Source organism: Pelobates fuscus, chromosome 3 (genome assembly GCF_036172605.1).
Source record: "Pelobates fuscus isolate aPelFus1 chromosome 3, aPelFus1.pri, whole genome shotgun sequence".
Taxonomy (NCBI): Eukaryota; Metazoa; Chordata; class Amphibia; order Anura; family Pelobatidae; genus Pelobates; species Pelobates fuscus.
Genome location: NC_086319.1, coordinates 212,523,296 through 212,547,323, shown reverse-complemented (window position 1 = coordinate 212,547,323; position 24,028 = coordinate 212,523,296). Strand labels below are relative to the sequence as shown.

General features: G+C 37.0%; 1 protein-coding gene across 46 annotated transcripts in view; it reads left to right on the top strand.

Moving 5' to 3' along the window:
* Positions 1-24,028, top strand: part of LOC134602746 (protocadherin gamma-A4-like) — a 347,761-nt gene that overhangs the window by 293,428 nt on the left and 30,305 nt on the right. For 2 of the 46 annotated variants that reach the window (XM_063448021.1, XM_063448014.1), the window contains exon 1: positions 3,906-6,483. The exons of 42 other annotated variants lie outside the window; for them this stretch is intronic. In XM_063448021.1, coding sequence (XP_063304091.1) covers positions 4,063-6,483 — 2,421 coding nt within the window. In that variant the 5' untranslated portion in view covers positions 3,906-4,062. Of the gene's footprint in view, positions 1-3,905; positions 6,484-14,989; positions 17,580-24,028 lie in introns of those variants that run through there. 2 more of the 46 variants (XM_063447995.1, XM_063447991.1) reach the window with 2 other exon arrangements.

Below are 24,028 nucleotides of genomic sequence, written 5' to 3'. Positions count from 1 at the left end.
TTGTCTGTATGAATTGCTGTTCATGGATACTATATTAAAATTGGGTAAATCTACACAGTATAGATTTACGCAGAAGTGGGATAAAAAAGTGGAGGTATTTATGGTGTCTTGAACAGAAAGTGTGGCCACGTCTTCGAAGAGTATCATGTGGCAGGCACACCATGTATATGTTTATAGTGAAAGCCTACCTGCCAGTCAATCGATCATTTGGTTTTACTGCAGACCTGAGATCAAACACTTGGGGCCAGGTCTACCCACAATGTGTAATTGATCATTGTCAAATTCATTCTGGTGATCCATTTGTGATCCACAATACCAGACCAAGCCCAGTTGTGACTTAAACCCGCAATAGGAAGGGGATAAAGGAGGGTGTTCAAGCCTTGGATAATTTCTTGGACAAGCTGTGATTGTTCTCTGCCCAACACCATAACTGGCTTGGGGAAATGGACTCTAAACCTCTGGGTGTTGGCTTTGTTTAAGAAGCTTAGTATTGAACTAAAATGAGGTATCCCCTTAAAGGGAAACTCCAGTGCCAGGAAAACAATCTGTTTTCCTGGCACTGCAGGTCCCCTCTCCCTCCCACCCCCCAATCCCTGGTTGCTGAACGGGTGAAAACCCCTTTAGTGACTTACCTGAGCCAGCGACATGTCCCATGTCGCTGCTTCTTCCTCCGCCGCCGCACCTCCCTGTGACTGCGCCGGCCGGTGGGCGAGACTGATCCCGTCCACTGGCCGGGGAGAGCTTTCCTATGGGAAATGAGCGACGCTGGAGGTCCTCACACAGCGTGAGGATGTCCAGCGATGCTCTAGCACAGGTTTCCTGTGCTAGAAACCATGAAATGCCCTCTAGTGGCTGTCTAGCCACTAGACAGCCACTAGAGGAGGAGTTAACCGTACAAGGTAATTATTGCAGTTTATGAAAACTGCAATAATTACAGTTGCAGGGTTAAGAGTAGTGGGAGTTGGCACAAACTGACCCACTGATAATGAATGATGGCTTACTGTTTATGTTGTTGAGAATAACAGGGCATGTTTGGAACTTTTGATCGTTTTGTAAAATCTGTCCAGTCTGAAAGCACATCAGACATGCTCCAAGGGGTGATTTCTGAAAAGCCCCATACACACTTTGTATTATAGTTCAAAAGTCTTACAATTGTAAACTGATTGAGCAAATTTCTATTCCAATGCTACATGTGTTTATTGTCTTAATATAGTTAGTGAATGCCCTACCTTAAACTTGGACAAACTACATCAGTTTAATTTACTGAGTTTCTGTGGAGTGAACAGCAAGAGTGAATAGCTTTATTTACTTACTATACATTTGAAATAAAATATTAAAGGCCTTAGATGTAATATGTCACTATCATCTCCTGCATTCTCAATGGTCTTATACAGTCCTAGCTAGCCCCACTACAGGTACAATGAGTTTTGCAACAAGGCTCCTCTTTCTCTCTGACAGTCCTTGCATTGGCTTCATGTAAAATATAGGGCTCAATTTAAATGTTAAATTATTTTCCTCACTTAGAAATCTCTTTACAATACTGCTCCTACCTACCGATCATCACTAATACACCAGTATGTCCCATCCAGGCCCCTACACTCTGCTAAAGACCTGCATCTTCACACTCGCATCTCTGAATCTTGTCTTCAAGACTTCTTTAGGGAAGCACCATTCCTATGGAACTCCCTACCCTGCTCCATCAGACTCTCACCCAGTCTCTGTTCCTTGTGAATGGAAAGTCACTTTTATCAAGAAGGCATCTCAATTAAACTGCTTTTCCTCCCTACACCTCCCAATGCCTCACTAATGCATCTTGCCTCCTGCAACTATGTAATCTAAATACACTAATCCTTGATCCTCGATTGTAAACTCGTCTGCTACTTATTCTATTTTCCATTACATGAAATACACCTGACCCTTACCTCTTGTGTCATTTTTCCCTACTCGCCTTAGAATCATTTGAGCAGGGGCCTCAGCACCTTCTATTGCTGTACATCCAACATTTCTTTTTGCTACTACTCATTTCATAGTAATTATTGTATTAGAACAGTAATAACAGAATTAAATAACCTGAGTAGTGTCCTACATACTATGAAACTCATAATTATATGTTTTTAACTCTTGCAACTCTGGCCCTTTATCTATTTTAATAATTTACATAAGTCGAGCAGATTAGGAGGTGAGGTTGTAGAGTTTCAAAAGAGGGAAGTGAAGTCAATTTCCATGCATGACGCCTGGCACCACACCATCTTAAAACTTCACAAGTCACCACTTTCAGTTTGTAGGCGTGAAAATACCTTTCTAAATGTAAGGATGGAGAACAGGGTTTAGAGTCATCATGCTTTCCATGGTCAACCCAGCCATTGTGAACAGAATTTGTGGAAGAATTCTCGGGTCAGAGATGATGCAAGGACACTCCAAATACAGGTCATTGAAGAACAAAGGCTGTTTATTGTTTTGCAGCTGCAAAAGTCTCAGTTAGACCATGGTCTTGGAATACCCGACTGAGCAAGCGTTTACAAGAGAACAAAGAATATATACCACAAATGACGTATTCCATTCGTATACAAAGAATACAAAAATTACACCCACATTACAACAGTTACATCCAATTATTAAACTAAAACGTATCTCTTACATTTGTTATCTAATAGTAGGCGTTCCTGACATTCCACACATGCGCCCTCGTTCAAGATAGTTGCACAGTAGTTTTAACCATGTGAGTACTGAACGTTTTTTAAACATCCCGTAACTTCTACCACAAATTAACACCCTTTGCACAACTCCTGATGATTTTAGATTTTTTGATGATGGCACACCCTTAGTACAAAGCTCTACTTTGTGGATCTGTTTTCAATTAAGGGACTATGAATATATCTAGATTATCTGTTAACTGGAATAACTGTAAATATTGTGTCCAAAGTAATATAAATAATAATTTGTGTCAATATACCAGATGATGGCATTATTTTGCATACAACCATAATATATAAGACCTTAATAATAATTGTAAGATATTGTTCAGTACTAGATGTTTCTATTTCACTGATTTGCTTTTTTCAAGTTAAAGGGTTAACGTGAAGTCAAATTAAAAACTTTTTTTGGTTGTAGTAATCTTTTTTTACTTTTTAATCCTGTTACAAAATTAAATAGAAAGGCCTGTAACCCTGGGCAAAGGACAAGTTCTTCTACCAGTCAAATATTTTTTGCAGAGGGAGGAATGCCAAGGGGAACAGAGATATGACTGGGTGGCACAGAGCGGGCCATGCTGCCATGAGTCATCTGTTGCAAGCATGCTGTGTGTGCTGTTGACTGATGCCAAATATGCACAGAATCAACATTAGCCAGCCTAGAGTTGTTCCAAGCAAGGTTGACACTGCCAACGTGGAGTTACACCTTAAGTAGCAAAGGGCTAAAACTCTGTACGTGCAATGTTTCAAAATGAAATGCTGCACATACAGACCCCAAGCACCATGAGCACTTCAAAGTCACTGAAATATACTGATGTTTTAATATTTAGAAAAAAAAAATTTTAAGAGTTTATTTAAAAAATATTAGATTATTTGAAAAGCTTATCCAAAAATATTAAATCGGGGCCCAAGTATGTTTACTCTTTTACAACTAAACTAATGATTGCATTATAAATGTGCGGTCACTATGTGCTCTTTATGATGTTTTAGAAACGAAATAATAATTACAGGATATTTTACTCAAACCTAACGTTAATAATTATACAATATGTGGAAAACACCATACTTTAGCTATCTAAAACAAAAAACAACCTTTATAATAGTGTAGTTCTTCATTTATACCTCTGAGCGCCGCTATTTGACCAATAAGGAGAAGAATACAGAGCTGGAGATCCACTGATATTTCCATCACTAACACACACTGCAGATCTGCAAGAAGAAACACAGCCATTTTTGGATTCTCTCATAACCTGAGCACAGTCTATATGCTTATATTTTAAAAAGACATTCATTCAGAATCGTTTGCTGTACTTTCAACTGGATTACAAATAAATTGTCAAAAAAGGAAAACATTTACTTTGAAATAGCTGAGATGAAAATTCAGGATTCTCAGAAATACAAATGGATCAGATGGCAAGTAATATTTTCCTTCTTATTTTCATGGCTTTGTCATTCAGCATCTGCCCAGCTTCATTATTCCATTGCTGAAGAAATGAGAAAAGACTCTGTTATAGCTAATATTGCGAAAGACCTTGGATTAGATATTAAGCAGCTCTCATTTAGAAAATTTCATATTGTTTCACGTGTCTCGGATAAATATTTTTCTGTAAATTTGGATAATGGAAACATATATGTTAAAGACAGGATAGATAGAGAGACACTGTGTGGGGCAGAAGATCACTGCTTACTAACCTTTGATGCAGTGGTTGATAACCCTTTAAATGTATTTCCTATTACTATTGAAATTCAGGATATAAATGATAATTCTTCATATTTCCATGACATTGTTACCTTGGAAATTCTTGAATTGACTTCACCAGGAACACATTTTATGTTACAAAATGCAGAAGATCCAGATATTGGGATTAATTCTGTACAGACATACAAGCTCAGTGATAATCAGCATTTTACACTAAGTGAAAAAACCAGCACTGATGGCAGCAAATTTCCAGAACTTGTCTTAGAGAAACCTTTAGATCGGGAGACACAAAACATTCATGAATTAATATTAACAGCACTGGATGGAGGAAATCCTATTAGATCAGGCACTGTTTCCATAAAGGTTATTGTTACTGATGCAAATGACAATTTTCCTATATTTACTCAAGACGTTTATAAGGCGAGTGTAAGTGAAAATGCTCCAGTCAACTCTACACTCCTTTATGTTACTGCAACTGATCAGGATGAAGGTTCTAATGCACAGATCACATATTCTTTTAGAAAGAAAACAGGAAATGTACACTCTACTGAGATGTTTACAATTAATGCTATAAATGGTGAAATTAAAACTAATGGAAAATTAGACTTTGAAACAGTGAAACATTATGAAATGTCTATACAAGCCAAGGATGGTGCTGGGCTTGTGGTCCATTCTAAAGTCTTAGTAGAAATAATAGATGACAATGACAATGCCCCTGAGATATCCATCACCTCATTAACTACACCTATTCCTGAGGATTCAGCTCCAGGAACACGAATAGCTTTGATTGAAGTTCATGATCAAGATTCAGGAGAAAATGGAGAAGTTGATTGTCAAATCTTTGGGAATGTTCCCTTTGAGTTAATACATTCATCTAGTAAGTATTACAAAATTGTTACAAGAAATGTAATGGACAGAGAGAAAGAATCATCTTATAACATTACAATTCTAGCAACTGATAAAGGATCTCCTCCACTTACCACAACAACATTCATTAAGTTGGATATATCAGATGTTAATGACAATCCTCCAGTATTTACAAAATCTACATATATTGCCTATGTCGCAGAAAATAATTTACCGGGAGGCTCAATATATAGCATACATGCTTCTGATCTAGATTCTGGAGAAAATGCCAAGGTTATTTATTCAATATCAAGTATTAATACAGAAAACACTTCAGTATCCTCTTATCTTTCTATTAATGTAGAGACTGGGGTTCTCTATGCTCAGCGATCATTTGATTATGAGCAACACAAGGAGTTTCAACTACAAGTAACTGCCAAAGACAATGGATCACCATCTATGAGTATCAGTACAACATTACATCTCCACATCATGGATCAGAACGATAATTCACCAATTATTTTGTTTCCATCACCAGAAAGTACTGATGCAGCTTACTTTGAGATGGTCCCTTTGGACTCCAAAGAAGGGACCATAATAACCAAGGTGGTTGCCGTAGATGCTGACTCAGGACATAATGCATGGCTCTCTTTTTTCATACAAGCATCAGAACCTTCTCCCTTTAGCATTAGCCAACAAACAGGTGAAATAAGGACATCACGTATCTTTGAACAGAAGGATGTTTTAAAATATAAGCTGGTTGTTTTGGTAAAAGACAATGGTGCCCCCTCTTTGTCAGCAACAGTAACCTTAAGTTTTATTGTTGCAGATTCTTTTCAACAAGTGGTACCCAATTTAACTAATCAACTCAATGATGAAGATTCTCCATCCAGTTTACAAATGTATTTAGTAATTGCTTTGGTACTAATTTCCTTTTTGTTTATTTTAAGTGTTATGTTGGTTATCATATCCAAATGTAAAGAGTCAAAATCACCTCCAGTCTTTGGATCGCTTAGTACCAATCTGTATTCTCAAGTGGATCCCAGAATGCTTTCCCAATATAACAATGGAACTTTACCTCTGCCATACTCATACAATGTGTGTGTGGCTCTGGATTCAAGTGAAAGTGATTTTACTTTCATAAAAGCAAAGCAAGATGTCCCCATAGACAATCTTATTGATGCTGATGATTCTGGACTAGGAAATGAAAACTTGACAGAACCATTACCTTCTAATAGTCTTGAGACGGTGAGTGATGATTACTGGATTAAAACAGGAACGTTTGACATGTAATATGCTTGATGGCAGGGATTCTCGAACTTGTTTTTGTGGTTTATATAATATATTTTTGTTAAAAACTAAGTTGTAAAAAAATATATATATTTTATAACAGTCTTGCAAAGGTGAGTGCTAGGTAATGGAATAAGGGAGGTAATACTTTTAAGATGCAAACAAATACTTTTAAAATGCAAATTCAAATTGGGATATTTCTAATAGGCTCAGTGAAAAAATGATAGAGCTACAGATGGATGGTTGGATACTTTGCAGAAAATGTGGCTTTTGAACAACTTTCGAAAGAAATATATGAGTATTTAAATCATGTGCATACAATTAGCTATCTTTATGTTTTGCATTTTTTTTTGGAAATATATTGAAACAATATGCATCTGGCACCATGCAAAAAAATCAAGTAATATTTCATGGTGTGCTTTCAAATGCATTCTTCCACAAGCTTGTTGACATCAATACAGACGCATGTATCATGGCTTGTATGGAATTGTGTATCCTATTAAATCTAGGTTTTTTAGTATATTTAGAATGTTAACATAATTTAGCAGGTCATTATAATCATAGAAACCATTGTTCTAAGATCATCCATCTTCTCAATGCGAAGTGAGGAAACTAAAATAGCATCAGTCATGTACAGGACATCACAGAGACACATGTATGTCATTCAGTTTTTACAGGAATGAAGCAAGAATAGATCTACAAAGCTAGCAATCAATACTTGCCACTGATATGAATAGTAGGCTTTCTTGCTGAACTTTTCTAACATCTTTGAAAGTTGTACAATGTCCACACAGTAGTCTGTCTTAAGTATATTCTTTAAATCATCAGAATTTAAAGAGTAAAATAATACAACCAATAGATGCTTTTAGTAAAGAATTTCATTGTATTCAAAGCCAGAAGGTGAAAGTTTGATGGAGGCCCTTAACACTGTCTTCATTAATGATTCAGGTCAAAAAGTAGATAAATATCAGCGCTGTGCAATAATAGCCCCAAATCAGTGTTTGTGGGGAAGCTGGGTATTTAGGTAAATGTGTATGATTTCCACCTCCACAGCGGTGGTTTAGGAAATTAGGAGTATTCTGTGTAAACTTTGTATCCAACAGCAGTGGTCACAGTAACGTAACTTCAAAGATACAAACCAAGCAGAAAAAGTGCAACACAGTTTATTAATATCATGTAAAAACAAAACTCCAAATCCTTTAAAAAACTCATACACAGTAAAAAAGATGGTGTTTAAATCCTTCTTTCCATCTAAGGATCCAAACATAGTCCAGGATATGTAGCAGATAAGCAGTGTGCTGAAAGTATTACCACTCCCTTGGTGCAGTAGAAATCCAGAAAATGTCCAAGGATCTATCCGAAATGCTGCAAGTTCAAATGGAGGGATAACAAAGCACTTAACTGCCAAAGGTGTCTGCCTGGAAAGATAACATATAAGGCTTCTAACTCATCCACATGTTCCACCCTCCACCTGTACTCAGTGGGCTTTTTCAAGATAATGAGTCTGCCTTATCTTGTGATTTATATACCCTGTCAGATGTAGCAGAGAGCATTTTCTCTTAAAGACACAGGATTCCCTTCTGTGGCAGAGCTTTTCATGTCTAAAACCCCTTTTTGCAAATATTGCATTATAGTCAATACAGGGTATATTAAATGAATAATATTAATTTAAACAAATGTATATAAAAAACATAAATGACATTCTGTTTAAACTAAGTTTAAACAGTAATAAAAGTAATTTTATAACTTGTTATTTAAGAGCCAATGCAAAGGTGGATTGTACCCCTTCTAAAACACATCAATACAATGAATTAGTATTTATTTAGTAAACAGGACCCTTTTGTTTTTGTCCATAAAAAAAATAAAAATAAAAAATACTTGAACATCAAAAATAATTTCAGTGTATGTTACAAACAAAAAGTAATCTGATTTCATCTTACGCATCAAAAATATTCTTAAAAACACTCTAAAACACTAACTAAATAAAAAATACATAATGAGCTCAGTAATCCACATTTATTTAAAAAAAAGGGTTCAAACATATATATATACACATATGCACAAGACTTTATCTGTAGAAATGACTTAGTGTCTAAACCTGTGTTAATTATATAATTACACAAGGAAATTGATAGCAGAAGAGAGGATTTAAAACCGTATCCTTAGAAAAATACAATTCTGTACAACATCAAGGTGAATACAAGTTTATAAAATATTGATTAATTCTAGTTCGGCATTTAAGCCAAACGGAATTAAAGTTTTTTTGTTTTTTTATAAATTCTTTATTTTCAAAGGTACATAGATAGTGTAACATACAGATCTTTGACATGGTGGCACATCAATTATAGCAGGTTTCTTAACGCTGTCGCATTGTTCGTAGTAGTATTGCTGTTGCTAGCTGCTGAGTACGAACAGTTCGTAGTATTTCCCATGTCCAATTTGGATGACTTGTGTACATTTTCCATTTTTACCGGGTAGAGGTGAACTGGGGTACATGGTCTCGGGATTTTCTAGCTTCGCCTGTTGGTTTTTAGCGTTATCTCTTCCCTTTTCTATTGGGATTGTGAGGAGAGGGGGTGCAGTAGAGAAGGAGGGAGGGGAGAGGAAAGGGAAAGGAAAGAAAGAGAAAAAAAAGGGGGGGCTGGGGTCAATGTTTGGTGTAAGTGTCTTTGGTGAGCTTTGCTGCCTGCCCTTGCATTTCGTTGGTGGGGGGGGGGGAGTGGGTGTTCTCTCTGTTTGCTCCCTCTCTGCTTGTGTTGGGTTTCAGTTGTTTGGTCGGGGCGGTGTGGGGTCCCGCCTCTGGTCCCGTTATCTGGCCTTTGCGGTCCATTGCCGCGTATGTTGTGACGGTTAAACCATGGGGCTGGGCCGTGTTGCGGCCTTAACAGTCGGGTGCTTGGGCTCTGGGCGGGTGTTTGTCTTGGGTGGGATTCACTCCTTCGGTCCGTGTTGGCCCGCTGGGTAGTCCATCCGTCGGGGTCAGGGACTGATGTGGGGTCATTCCTGGATTGCCCCCTACCTCTCCGGGGGTTCCTCCTCCTCTAACGCTGGGGAAATCCTATGGTGGGGCCGTGGGTGTTGTCCCCCCTGTCCGCCCGTCTGCGCCCGCCGGGGCCCCCTATGAGGGAAGTGGGTAAGGGGGGTGGGTCGTTGGGGGGTGGTGGGTTTGTGGGGTGGGGGGGAGGGGTGCGGGGTGTGGCCGTTGTCCAGTGTTGGGTCTGGGGTGCACGGATTGTTCGTGCAGTGAAATTCGCCTGGTAGTGGGGCTGGTGGGGTCGGCTGTCCAGTGGGGCATTTATGTCACTGCGATGGTGTCCAGCGTCGGGTAGTTTATGTCCCAGGGGTCCCATGTTCGAGGAAACGCTTTGTAAGAGTCGTGTATCTGCACAGTTAACTCGTCCAGGTCTCGGGTTTCTATGATCTTGTTGATGATGGTTGAGAGTGCGGGAATTCGGTGGTCGGCCCACCGCTACGCGATCGCCCTTCTGGTCGCCAGTGTTATCCTAGCGGCTAGCTTGTTCTCGCTCCTGGTGAGGGAGTCCAGTGGTTTGTTAAGTAGTATCGTCCACGGCTGCGCCGGGTAGGGTTTGTTGAGGATCTGTTCTATGAGACCGCTGATTGCCGTCCAAAGCGGTTTAATTTTGGGGCAGGTCCACCAGCAGTGTATGTATGAGCCGGTTTCGCCGCATAACTTCCAGCATAGGGTGTCAAGTACCACCAGAACAGCGTTTTGTATGCTTGTTCCTTGTGGGTGACGCATACTGTCAAGGAGTTTGTTGCCTCCCAAATTTACGCCCAGTCGGTCGGTTCCTCCGGCGGCCCCAGGTCTCGTTCCCATGCGGCTATATAGGTGAGGTTAATGTGTGAGGTGTGTGTTGTCAGGGTAGAGTATAGGCTGGAGATTTGTCCTGAGTGTAAGGGTGCATCAAAGCACCTTTTCTCAAATGGTGTCGGGGGCGAGGTCCCCGCTTGGAATTAAAGTTTTTAAATTAAAAATCCAGAACATTTCTTGATTGGTCAATTTCTGACTCAAATCTCCTCCTCTCCATGGTGTTTTTACTAATTGTATGCCACAACATTTTAATGTTTTGGGGTCATTGTTGTGTGGTCAGTGTCATGGTGGCATGGTGTATCTAGTATTTTATTTTGTTCCTCTATATTGTTAAATTGGATATAAGCTGACATATGGGTCAATGTATTCAAAAGTGTTGTTAGTGGTTTATCAGTTATTTTAGCTTTTGAATTTGGTAAGGTAAAATGTATCCAATAATGTGTAGATTAACTTCATTTTCCAGAATGATAGTGATCTCCTAAACTTGAGTGCTTAACACAAAGTATGGGGCCTAGTAATGCCAAAATTCTGTACATATAAAACAGGTAGGTGTGATTGCGTCAACTTGTTAAGGACTCCTCTGCACCTCTTACCAGGTAGATAATAATCACACAATAGATTTGATCAAAGCCAATAAGCTTAATGATTGAGCGTTCTGGATGAAAGCATGAGACCCTATAAGCCTATAATCAGATCATGGCAATATTACAGTATATTGGAAATGGCAAGTAATATAGATCAAAATCAGTATAAAGTATAGAGTCTTCACATGTCTTCTTCTAGATCTTTTCTAGTTTGATTAAATATTACTATAATAAATTAAGTTTATGTACTGAAAATATAGCTACATTATGAATAAAATGTTAATTTAACACCCTTGTTATAGCAATATTTAAATCTGCTATAAATAACTTATAAATCCATAATTGTATGTTTAAATGAGGAAATGCCAACTTTTTTAATTTGAATATTCTGTTTTGTTTGTTTCCACTGTGGACATTACCATTTACTTCTTGAAATCTAGGACTACCATACTTTTATTTTATAACAACATAACAAAAAAGCAGTCATATAAATAGTTATTCCCAAACCAGTCCTTATGGCCCACCAACAATCCAGGATTTATGTATTTCCCTTTTTTTTATAACAATGGAGATACTGACAAAAAAACTGGACTGTTACTGGGTCGTGAGGACTGGTTTGGGAAACAGTGATATAAATATATGAGATGGTTTCAAGAATGAAATATTTAAAAAGCATCATAAGTCCAATAAAGTGTTATTTAAATGTTTTATATAATAATTTGATATGGTGGGGATTTGACACATCATGGTTTATTCACAAAATTCAGAAATTCTTGTGAGACTTAAAATCGCAAAACATTTCTAAGATTGCAAAATGTACACAATAGTATGCAATTTGTGACTATAGCTGAGTTGGCAAATTTCTCCAACTCAACAATTTTAGGCAACATGTTCAGATTCGGATTTCAGTTTGATAGAAACCATGAATAATTCCCATCTCCCATCTTGTAATGTACAACCAAACCAATCTGCAACATTGACCTTTTTATACTTTTTTTAATTTTTGTTTTAACTTTATGCATTGGATGATAATATTCAAATTACTGTTGGGGTTATTCGTTAAATTCTGTATTTAATGAATGACTACAGAATTATAGTCAACTGAAAACGGAGTATAGGCTAAAAGAGCCCATTTGAGACTACAATTGAGTTGGAACTATTTTCCAAATCGGTATATTTGCCTATATTTTGCAATTCAACCTTTCCTTGTATATTTAACACATTTTATATTAAAAGGTTTGTTTAAATAATTCTAAACAATTCTAAACAAAAATAGTGTGCAGCACTCTATTATTGATCATAATTGAATCACGTAGACATTTGTGACATGCCACAATGATTCAACGGGACACTGCCCAATTTACCAAAATTAAAGCAGCCATATATTTATGATTTTAAAAGATTGTGGTGAAGTTGGAACAGAGCTCTTGTCAGCCTACTAACTAAACATTAAAATAGTACATGGCAGCACATTTTTAAAGATGTATTGGAGTGCTAGTAATCTAATAATTTAGTAGTACCAAACCACATTTGATTCCATTGTAAATATCAAGTGTATCTTTTTAATAATTGCTGATGAGCATATAACCCAACAGTCTTCTTATGTTGTAGGTCCTTAGCAGCAGGTTGGAGCAAAACATACTATACACGATGTTATGATGGTTTTTAGTAATTAGTTTGTTATACTGCGTATATTGATAATCTAGTGTAACATAGTTGTACTTGTGTTGGAAGTAATTAAAGGACCCCCCCCCCCATTTTATAATCAGGATTCTTTTTTTTATTTTTTTTATTCTTAATTTATGTTGCGCATAATATAACAGGCAAACTTGCATCGCCATAACAGCAGGAGCTAGAAGTATAATCAGGATTATTTTGAAACTATGGATTCTAGTGTCTTAAATCCAAATGGCAGAACTGAGACAAATTATAGCTAAGCTGCGACTTTAGTTGACTGGGAATGTTTTTCCAAATCCATAAATTTTCCTCAGTTTTTTTCAGATTCCCAGATTTCATGCATGAACATGTGGAATTTAATGAATGACGGTGTAAGAGTTACAAACTGCATGAACTAAATCATTAAAAAAATAATAATTTTTTTAAATAATAATTAAAAAACATATTTGCCAAAATATTTGCCTTCAGTTTCTTGTGCTTCTTGCAACTCCTTTTGATTTTCACAGTGAGGTTTCCCAGCACTTGAATATGGCGGAAACTCAACCAATTCCATCTCTCATTCAATGTGAACTATATGTCTGAAACCCCTTCAACAGTAATTCAGCAACTGGATGAATTACTGGCTGACTAGTTTCATTCATAAAAAAAGCATGAATAATACTGCTGCAAAAGTTAATAAAAGATATGCCATAGCTTTTATTAATTTAATGGATGGCACCAACTATGGATTTCATAAATTCACCAAGTTACCACTGCACAAACATGCAGCCTTACCACAAGTTGTCTCTTATCAGATGTAACGAGGATTTTTTTTTAGTTTGCTATAGGTTTACACTATTCAAGGTATACTGGCAGCAGAAATCATGGAATGTTTAATACATAGTTAAATAGTTACATAGCTGAAAAGAGACTTGCGTCCATCAAGTTCAGCCTTCCTCACATTTGTTTTTTGCTGTTGATCCAAAAGAAGGCAAAAAAAACCTCCAGTTTGAAGCACTTCCAATTTTGCAACAAGCTAGGAAACAAATTCCTTCTTGACCCCAGAATGGCAGTCAGCTATTACCCTACATTGAAAGATTATATCCTTGAATATTCTGTTTTTGCAAGTATGCATCTAGTTGCTGTTTGAACATCTGTATGGACTCTGATAAAACCACTTCTTCAGGCAGAGAATTCCACATCCTTATTGTTCTTACAGTAAAAAACCTTTCCTTTGCCTTAGACGAGATCTTCTTTCTTCCAGTCTAAACGCATGACCTCGTGTCCTATGTAAAGTCCGGTTTGTGAATAGATTTCCACACAATGGTTTGTATTGGCCCCGAATATATTTGTATAATGTTATCATATCCCCTCTCAGGCGACGTTTTTCGAAACTAAATAGTTTTACATTTGATAACCTTTCTTCATTAATTTTGTAGCCCACATAGTTACATATACATTTTGCAAAGGAAGTGCGGAAACACGCACATTAGACAAATCATGTTGTGTGTGTGTGTGTATATATATATGCATATATAATTTGAAAATCAATATATGTTTGTAGAATAGGCTTTTGTAGTGGAAAGTTAAAGGACCACTCTAGGCACCCAGACCACTTCAGCTTAATGAAGTGGTCTGGGTGCCAGGTCCTTCTAGGGTTAACCCATTTTTTCATAAACATAGCAGTTTCAGAGAAACTGCTATGTTTATGAATGGGTTAAGCCTTCCCCCTATGTCCTCTAGTGGCTGTCTCATTGACAGCCGCTAGAGGCGCTTGCGTGCTTCTCACTGTGATTTTCACAGTGAGAGCACGCCAGCGTCCATAGGAAAGCATTATGAATGCTTTCCTATGTGACCGGCTGAATGCGCGCGCAGCTCTTGCCGCGCGTACGCATTCAGCCGACGGGGAGGAGAAGAGGCGGATCGGAGGAGGAGAGCAGGAGGAGATCTCTCCGCCCAGCGCTGGAAAAAGGTAAGATTTAACCCCTTTCCCCTTTCCAGAGCCGGGCGGGAGGGGGTCCCTGAGGGTGGGGGCACCCTCAGGGCACTCTAGTGCCAGGAAAACGAGTATGCTTTCCTGGCACTAGAGTGGTCCTTTAATATCACAGCCTTTAAGATTCCCTAACTATGCTTAACATCAGTATGGTTAATGTAGACAAGACTTTTAGGTATGTCTAGAAGCACTAAGAATTTTGTTGCATTTGCACCCATTGTATAGCACTGCGGAATTTGTTGGCGCTTTAATAATAAAAATAATTTGCTAGAAAATGTGAAAGTTAAATTGCCATATGAAAATAAAGCCCATGTAGTTCCTCATTTATGCCTCTGAGCGTCGCTGTTTAACAAATAAGATGAAGAAGCTGGAAATGGAGATCCACTGATTTTTCAATCGCACAAGCATACAGCAGGTTTGTAGCATTGACTAAGAAACATTTTCCAATTCCCTTGAACTGGATGCATCTGCTAAAGGTCTTTTAAATCCAGGAGATTACACCAGAATATACTTTGCTCATCTGGATCATTTACACAGCAATTCAAATTGAATGAGAATACTGAAAATTGCTAAAATGGAAATCCATGAAGACAAAGGATACAAAAGAATCCGATGGCAAGTAATATTTACCTTCCTATGGCTTTGTCATTCAGTCTCTGGGCAGCTTCATTATTCCATTGCTGAAGAAATGAGAAAAGGTTCATCAATAGGAAATTTAGCAAAAGATCTACAATTAAATCTTAAAGAAATTTCAGCTCGAAAGCTCCGTATTGTTTCTCGTGTTTCAGATAAATATTTTACTATAAATTCAGAGAATGGAAATCTATATGTTGCAGACAGAATAGATAGAGAGATGTTGTGTGGGGCAAATACTGATTGCTTTTTAACGTTTGATGCAGTGGTGGAAAGTCCTTTAAATGTGTTCAGTGTTAAGGTAGAAATTAAAGATATAAATGATAACCCTCCAAAGTTTATTGCTGAAAATATTGATTTAGAAATGAGTGAACATACTTTACCAGGAGTAAGGTTTGTTTTGCAAAATGCTGAAGATCTAGATATTGGTATTAATTCTCTACAAAAATATAGGCTGAGTTCAAATCAGCATTTTGTTTTGGGTAAAAAGAGCAACACCGATGGAAGCACTTTTCCTGAACTTGTACTGGAGAGTCCCTTAGACCGGGAGAGTGAAATTAGCCATGAATTAATCTTAACAGCTTTTGATGGTGGCAATCCTGTGCAAACTGGTACTGCCCGAATTAGGATCACTGTTACTGATTCCAATGATAATTTTCCTATATTTTCACAAGAGGTATATAAAGTGAGTGTTATGGAAAATATCCAGTTGAATTCTACAATTCTCTTTGTTAATGCAAGCGATAAGGATGATGGGATAAATGGACAAATAACCTACTCTTTCAGCACGACTGCACAAAATGTCCTTCAAGCATTCACCATCAACGCCAAAAATGGAGACATTAAAGTTAAAGGGAATTTGGATTTTGAAGAGACAAACCTTTATGAGATATCTGTACAAGGCAAAGATGGTGGCGGTTTAGCTGCTCATGCCAAGGTGCTGATTCAAATTATAGATGAAAATGACAATGCACCAGAGATATCTATCACTTCATTATCTACTCCAGTTCCAGAGGATTCTATGCCTGACACAGTGGTAGCATTGATTGAAGTTCATGATATTGACTCTGGAGAAAATGGCGAAGTTGAATGTCAAATTATAGGTTCTATCCCTTTTAAACTAATGTCATCATATAGTAACTTCTATAAAATTGTTACAAAGAGCCCTTTAGACAGAGAACAGGCATCATCCTACAGTATCACAATTGAAGCCAAAGACAAAGGTTCCCCACCATTATCATGTAGAAAAACCATTAGATTAGATGTTTCAGATATAAATGACAATGCCCCTGCATTTGAAAAAAATGCCTTTGTCACCTACATTACAGAAAATAACTTACCTGGAGTCTCAATATATAGTATACAAGCAATAGACTTGGACACAGAAGAAAATGGTAGACTTGTTTATTCTTTTGAAAGTACTAATATTCAAGAGCAGACTATGTCTTCATATATTACTATCAATCCAGTAACTGGAGTTATCTATGCACAGAGATCATTTGATTATGAAAAGCACAAAGAATTTCAAGTACAAATTACTGCAAGAGACAATGGTTCCCCATCTCTAAACAGCAGTGCAGTGCTAAAAATTTGTGTTGTAGACCAAAATGATAATGCACCATTAATTCTCTACCCATCAGCAGTAACCGATGGGTCAGCAATGTTCGAGGTGGTTCCTTTACTCTCTGGACAAGATACGTTAGTGACTAAGGTAGTGGCAGTGGATGTGGATTCTGGACATAACGCTTGGCTTTCTTATTATTTTCTACAAACTTTAGAGTCATCACTGTTTATTATTGATCAGCATACTGGTGAGATAAGAACATCCCGTGGAACTCAGGAAAAAGATATTTCACGTCATACTGTTGTTATCATTGTAAAGGACAATGGAACACCTCGTCTCTCTTCCAGTGTTACATTAAACCTGGTTGTTGCTGATAATTTTCAACAGGTGTTTCCTGAATTTGAAAGCCATCACAGCAAATCAAATTCTCAATCCAGTTTACAAATCTATTTGATAGTAGGTTTAGCCCTGATTTCTTTTCTATTCATATTAACATTGATGCTGGCAGTAATATTTAAATACAGAGAACCCAAGTCTTGTACGCCATTTAGTTCATTGGGTACAAATCTGTACCCTCATGTTGACCATAGGGTTCTGTCTACATTTCCAAATGGGACCTTACAATTACCTTACTCATATGATGTGTGCGTTACTCTTGATTCCAGTGAAAAGGACTATACCTTTCTTAAACCTCATCAAAGTGTACCAGTGGAAAGTCTACTTGATTCTAATGATTCAGGAATTGGAAATGAAACTGTAGTAAATCCATTACCAACATCTAGCCTCATGCAGGTAAGTCTTTCCAATAATAAAAGTCATCAAAATAGACATCTAAATGTGACTGTAATTTGGCAATCCAGGAATCGCATGCTGGAACACATAGACAGGTAGGCAAAGATGAGAAATTGAAGACTGTGCCTGTTTAGCTGCATTAGTCTGAATGCTCATAATAGTTTACTGCAATTTGTCCAAATTTAGGCCGATCAGCTGTTCGGCTGAATTCCAAAATTCTGAAATGCTATATGGATGCATAACCAAGTAAACAATTAAAAAAAGATAAATAATGGGGAAAAAAAGACGATTTATGGCAAGGGGACAGCAACTAAATAGAGGGGAAAAAATGAGTAGCAGTAAAAAGAAATCACTATATTTATATATTGTATATATAAAATATAAAATAGATAATTTTCCCTTTGTTAGTTATTTTTTCTGATATGATTTGTTAGACCAAATAGCAGGAAATTCAGTGTACTACAAAAATAATATATTTATATATATATATAACTTTCCACGTGTCCCGCACTCACTGCTCTCGGTCTTGTTAATGCCTCGGTACCCTTTTTGTCTGGTTTGTCTGGATCGTTTTTCAGAATATTTTTCATGAATTATGCTCAGATGAGCTGAACCATCAAATGAAGGAGTGCCAGAGATCCTGAACTAAATTAAATTTTCTGAAAAGTGGTTGGGCTGAACCAAATTTTCCTGTGTGAACAAGTCTAGTTTACACTATCAATGTGCAATGTACATACATACTTGGGGTTGTCTACTACAAATGCAGAAAAAAGTAGTGACTTAATGTATTAAGCAATAATGCTTAATATACAAAGACAATAATTCATTTTATCTGAGATAGCATAATTGCTAAATGCTACAACTTCAGTACTTGTTCAGGTCTTAGTGCCACAGATCTTAGTGTCACAGATTTCACCTTTCTGATGTTGTTAAAATAAGTATTTGTTGAGTTGGGTAATAGTAACATATATTTATCAGCTGCTCACTGTAGTATATCTGAAAGGATGTAACATCTACACTAGACTTGGGCACCACCAAAAATTGTGTTTGTATTCGGACAAAAAAAAAACCTCTTGTTTCGTGCGAACCGAATTTCGTCTGTTTATTTATTTTCAGGCAAAATTCGACCATTATTTTAGTTTTGGAATTTCATTCAGACAAATGAAATTCCAATGCGGACTGCGGCTGTATCTTGCAGCTGTTTAGTAGATAACTCCATAAATTAGCAAAATGAGGGAGCTGTTTAGTAGACCCTTTTTGGTATCTTTATGGCAATCCCAAAAGGATTAGGAAGCTATCTACTACGAAAAATACTCCCTCCTGCCCCTACCCACCATGCCGAGAGTTAGGTCTGCTCGCTGTCGTAAAAATTGCTGTTCACCAAAATAAGTAATTAACTGGGGCCAGCCTCTTTCATTCATAGTTGTTCAAGACCAGCACAGTTTAACTCATGTAGCATCTTATGCTCTCATATGAATCAACATTTTATTTCTTTTTTAATATTGCCATAAAATTGTGCACTTATATTGATGGCCAATGTTATACTATGTTTTGTTGCTGAAGAGCTTGTAAATACTGTTGTGGCATTTCAAGCCATGTTTGTACATCTATGCACATGAAAAATATCTGGCCCTTGACAAAGTCAATCAGATCTTTGTGCTTGCCCATTTTTCCTGCTTCCAACACATGAAATTCAAGAACTGATTGTTCACTTGCTGCCTTATATATATATATATATATATGCCACCCCTTGACAGATGCCATTGTAACAATATGATCAATGTCAATCACTTCACCTGTCACTGGTTTTAATGTTGTGACAGATCAGTGTATTCAGGTTGTTATCATGACTGGCTCTCTGGATGGTCCCACGGTGATACTGGATCCAGGAAGCACTTAGAGATGTGTGGTATTTCAATGCCCACAGTAGAGTCCTCCGGCAGAATGACTCTCCCAAACTATGCCTACCTGCCTTCTTCCATTACATCACAGTGGGTACACTGGGTACAGTGTGTGTGTGTTAATGCAATTGTCAATTGGATGATGTGGCTGTAGCAATGAAAACTGAGGGTATGTGGCTGTGGAAAAAAAAACATTAGTGGTGGTGAGATGATTTTGAGGATACATTAGTACAATATATGAGAATGGATTGGTAGAATTGTCCTGTTAATCCACAGAGGCTATACTATACATTTCAACACTGGATCATAATATATAGAGAATGCAGAGAGATGTGAAATTAATGGGAGAAGGAATGAAATAGGTGTGTCAACTGGGGAGGGCACTGCAAAATATGTGAAATATGAATGGTGGAGACGAAAGTCTAATGTTATTTTGTAATGGGTGTGGGAATTGTTTTGTGTGTGTGTGTGTGGCTTTATGAGCAGGGTTTTTGCAGTTGGGTGGGTCATGGACTGCACTTTCCCACTTAATGTAAAATGTACGTCTGGAGCCAGTCCTGGTTATTTTTAATGTTATTTTTATTATTATTATTTACATCTTATGGCTTATGACAAAATCTTAATAGCATTATCCATCTTACGTGTTTACAATTTATTAATGTACAGAATTTAGTGCAGATTCTTGGGAATTGTGCAATTACTATTTTTTTTACATAGATATAGTGTAAATAAAATGATTTTCTGTAACTATGTAGGTTGCTATATAGCATACTAATCTCTTTCTACCATTTTTAGAGATTATGAAATATATTTGTGCTCTATAAATAAAAATAATAACATGCATTGGAATATTAACTTTTTTTTTTTAAAGTATTTAGCTTACCGCTTCTTATTTGTCCTAATGCAGATAAACAATATGTTTTAATGATAGTATTCAATATAGATACATATACCACGTTAAAAGGGCGCTCTAAGAATCATAACCTTGGCAGTTGGCTGAAGCAGTTATGTTACAGGAAATATGGCAACTGGTGCTCTCAATGAATCTATCAGTGCTCGATCCATTAAAATATCAAATAAAAACATTTCTGCAACAAAGTATGGCACTAAAATAGCACTTGACAAACAGTGATAAGCTTCCAATCGCTTAGAATTGGCAATCAACTTGTTTCACGTCTACTAACATTTATCAACCCATACATTTAAAGCACTGAACAATTCCAGCCCCTCTTATATCTCTTCACTGATCCAGAGGTATGCCCCTCCTCGTACCCTCCGCTCTGCCCGCGACCACCTCCTGACCGCTGCTCGCACCCGTACGGCCAACTCACGCTTGCAGGACTTCTCACGGGCTGCTCCTCTCCTATGGAATAACTTGCCTACTGCCATCAGACTCTCCCCTAGTCTTCAATCATTTAAGAAGGGCCTTAAATCCCATCTCTTCAGGAAAGCGTATGGCCTCCCAGAGTAATCTCTCCCTTACATACCTGTCCCTATGGAATAGTGCTTTGCTCTCTCCTCCAGCTCTGCTTCACTCCTACTTGATATTTCCTATCCTAATGTTTCTAATACCCCACCTCCTATAGACTGTAAGCTCATTTGAGCAGGGTCCTCTTCAACCTATTATTCCTGTCAGTTTTCTTGTAATTGTCTTATTTATTGTTACATCCCCCCCCTCTCAAAATATTGTAAAGCGCTACGGAATCTGTTGGCGCTATATAAATGGCAATAATAATAATAATAATAATAATCAACTTCACCCAAAATGTTACAGTTATAGTAGCAGCTATGTTGCCTAATGTAACCCTGCACCATTCCCCAGTTTAATATGAAGCTAGCACTGTTCTCAGTGCCCCCAAATCAGCTCCATTACATAGTTACATAGCTGAAAAGAGACTTGCGTCCACCAAGTTCAGCCTTCCTCACATATGTTTTTGCTGTTGATCCAAAAGAAGGCAAAAAACCCAGGAGGAAGCGCTTCCAATTTTGCCACAAACTAGGAAAAAAATCCTTCTTGACCCCAAAATAGCAGTCAGATGTCTTCTTGAATCAAGCAGCTATTACCCCACTAATTAGAAATTATATCCCAGTATGTTATGGCATTGTTAATGCAAAATGATCACTTCCACGATATCAGAGTTAATTGAGGTTAACCTAGATCACATTGATTGGTTGGTAGAGCTGGACTCAGCAAGGGACTCTAAAAGCCCTTTTCAAATAAGGGAAAAGTGCTTCAAATAAAAGTCATATATATTTTTGATATTCAATAGCCTGATCACAAAACAGTGATTCCAAACTGTAAAATTGCCATGTTTCCATTTTTATTTTCCTTCTATTCAGAAATGCTTAAAAACAAGAGACAAAGAAAGAAAAAAGAAGCTTAGTTATAAAATCTGATTGTAACAAAAATGCTTTTTCCGCATTACAGATCATATCTTAGATACAGTAGACACACCTGTACAATGGAAACTTAGCTAATACCATTATAACCAGAACTGAGTGCAGATGAATGTTGAGGGAATGGTACATTTTGATAAATTTTCTTCATATACTGAATCCTATAATTCAATGAGCACAGCATGCGAATGTACATGAAATACATCACTGAAAGAATACTGTAAAATGTATCATGCACAGCATTGTGGGAAAGAGATGCCCAAATGTGCTTATTGGGAAAATATCTATTTTAATACCTTTGACACACAACTAAAGCAATGACAAAATCACAGTTAAATAAAAAAATAAAAAAGTATACCAATCTAAATAAATACATTTGAGACATATAGCACAACAAATACATGAGCAGAAAAAATAAGCCAAATAAACTTAATAAATAAAAAAAGAGAAAAGGGATGTCAATCATATAGACTTGTTGTGAGTTTTTAGGATTGTTTCTTAAGAATATTTCTTGTTAATATACAAATGTGTCTATCTGGTGTATACCAAGCCAGTTGATTCTAATAAACCATGGTAGTAGCTAGCTCTAAGCTGGTAATTGGCTTTGGGCATTTATGTTTGTTAAATACATACTGAACAAAATTATAAAACGCAACACTTTTGTTTTTGGACCATTTTTTCATGAGCTGAACTCAAAGATCTAAGACTTTTTCTATGTACACAAAAGGCCTATTTCTCTCAAATATTGTTCACAAATCTGTCTAAATCTGTGTTAGGGAGCACTTCTCCTTTGCCGAGATAATCCATCCACCTCACAGGTGTGGCATATCAAGATGCTAATTAGACAGCATGATTATTGCATAGGTGTGCCTTAGGCTGGCCACAATAAAAGGCCACTCTAAAATGTGCAGTTTTATCACACATTATAATTTTTTTTATGAATATTGACAATAAAAAAAAAGAAAACAATAGAATTACAAATGAGATATAAAAAGTCAAATTTTACAACAATGTGGCTCTTATTTTGGCACTTTGTTAATAATTCTATATTTTTATTAGATTTTACTATACTATATTTTTATCTCGAATTTTACTAGATTTCAATTAAAATGTGATATCCATAAATAGTTAATTTGGACTTTTTACGGTTAATAAAAATGAATATATAAAATAGCTGAATTAATGTATTACTCAGTATCCTGATGAATATATTTTAAAATCAACCCAATGAGAAAAGGTGCTACTTTACCTCACAGAGGAAATGACCTGCAATTCCTAATTTTAACACTGTGTGTCGCTATTGTCCAGTAAGGTGAAAATGCTACACATGGAGCTCAACTAGCGTGTACAATGTGCAGATTTTGCAGATTGTGGAAAGGACACTATATCTCATGCTGGATTTCTGGGTTTCCAATCTCTAAAAAGTAACTGGATTTTATATGCTTTCGTTACCATTTTCACTGGACCTAAAGGGGTTTACTTCAACACATCTAGCTGGATTGTGTCTTCTCGCAATGGTTTCCCAGAAAATGCAAGGAAGGAAGGCTGAAAAGACAATGCTGTGGCAAGTAATCTGTTTTGTGTTATTTTGCTGTTATGATTCAGTCTCTGGTCAGCTTCATTACTCAATTCCTGAAGAGACAAAGAAAGACTTTTTGGTAGGAAACCTTGCTAAGGATTTGAGCTTAAATCTAAGAGAACTTTCAGAGAGAAAATTCCGCATTTCTTCTGTTTCTTCTGAGCATTTATTCGGTGTAAATGTAGAGAATGGTAACCTCCTTGTAGCAGATAGAATTGATAGAGAGACCATTTGTGAAATGGCCACAAAATGTATTCTGAACCTTGAAGCTATAGTTGAAAATCCTTTACAAGTGTTCAGTATAAACGTTGAGATTCAAGATATAAATGATAACTCTCCAGTGTTTACTAAAAATGTTGTCAATTTAGAAATTAGTGAATCCACACAACCTAGAACACGCTTTGTACTTGGAAATGCGCTTGATCCAGATATCGGGGTCAACTCCCTGCAAAGCTACAAGATCAGTAACAATTATTATTTTAAATTAGGACAAAAAACTAGTGCTGATGGACAAAAATATCCAGAACTTATTTTAGAAAACCCCTTAGACCATGAAAAGCAATCAGCTCTTG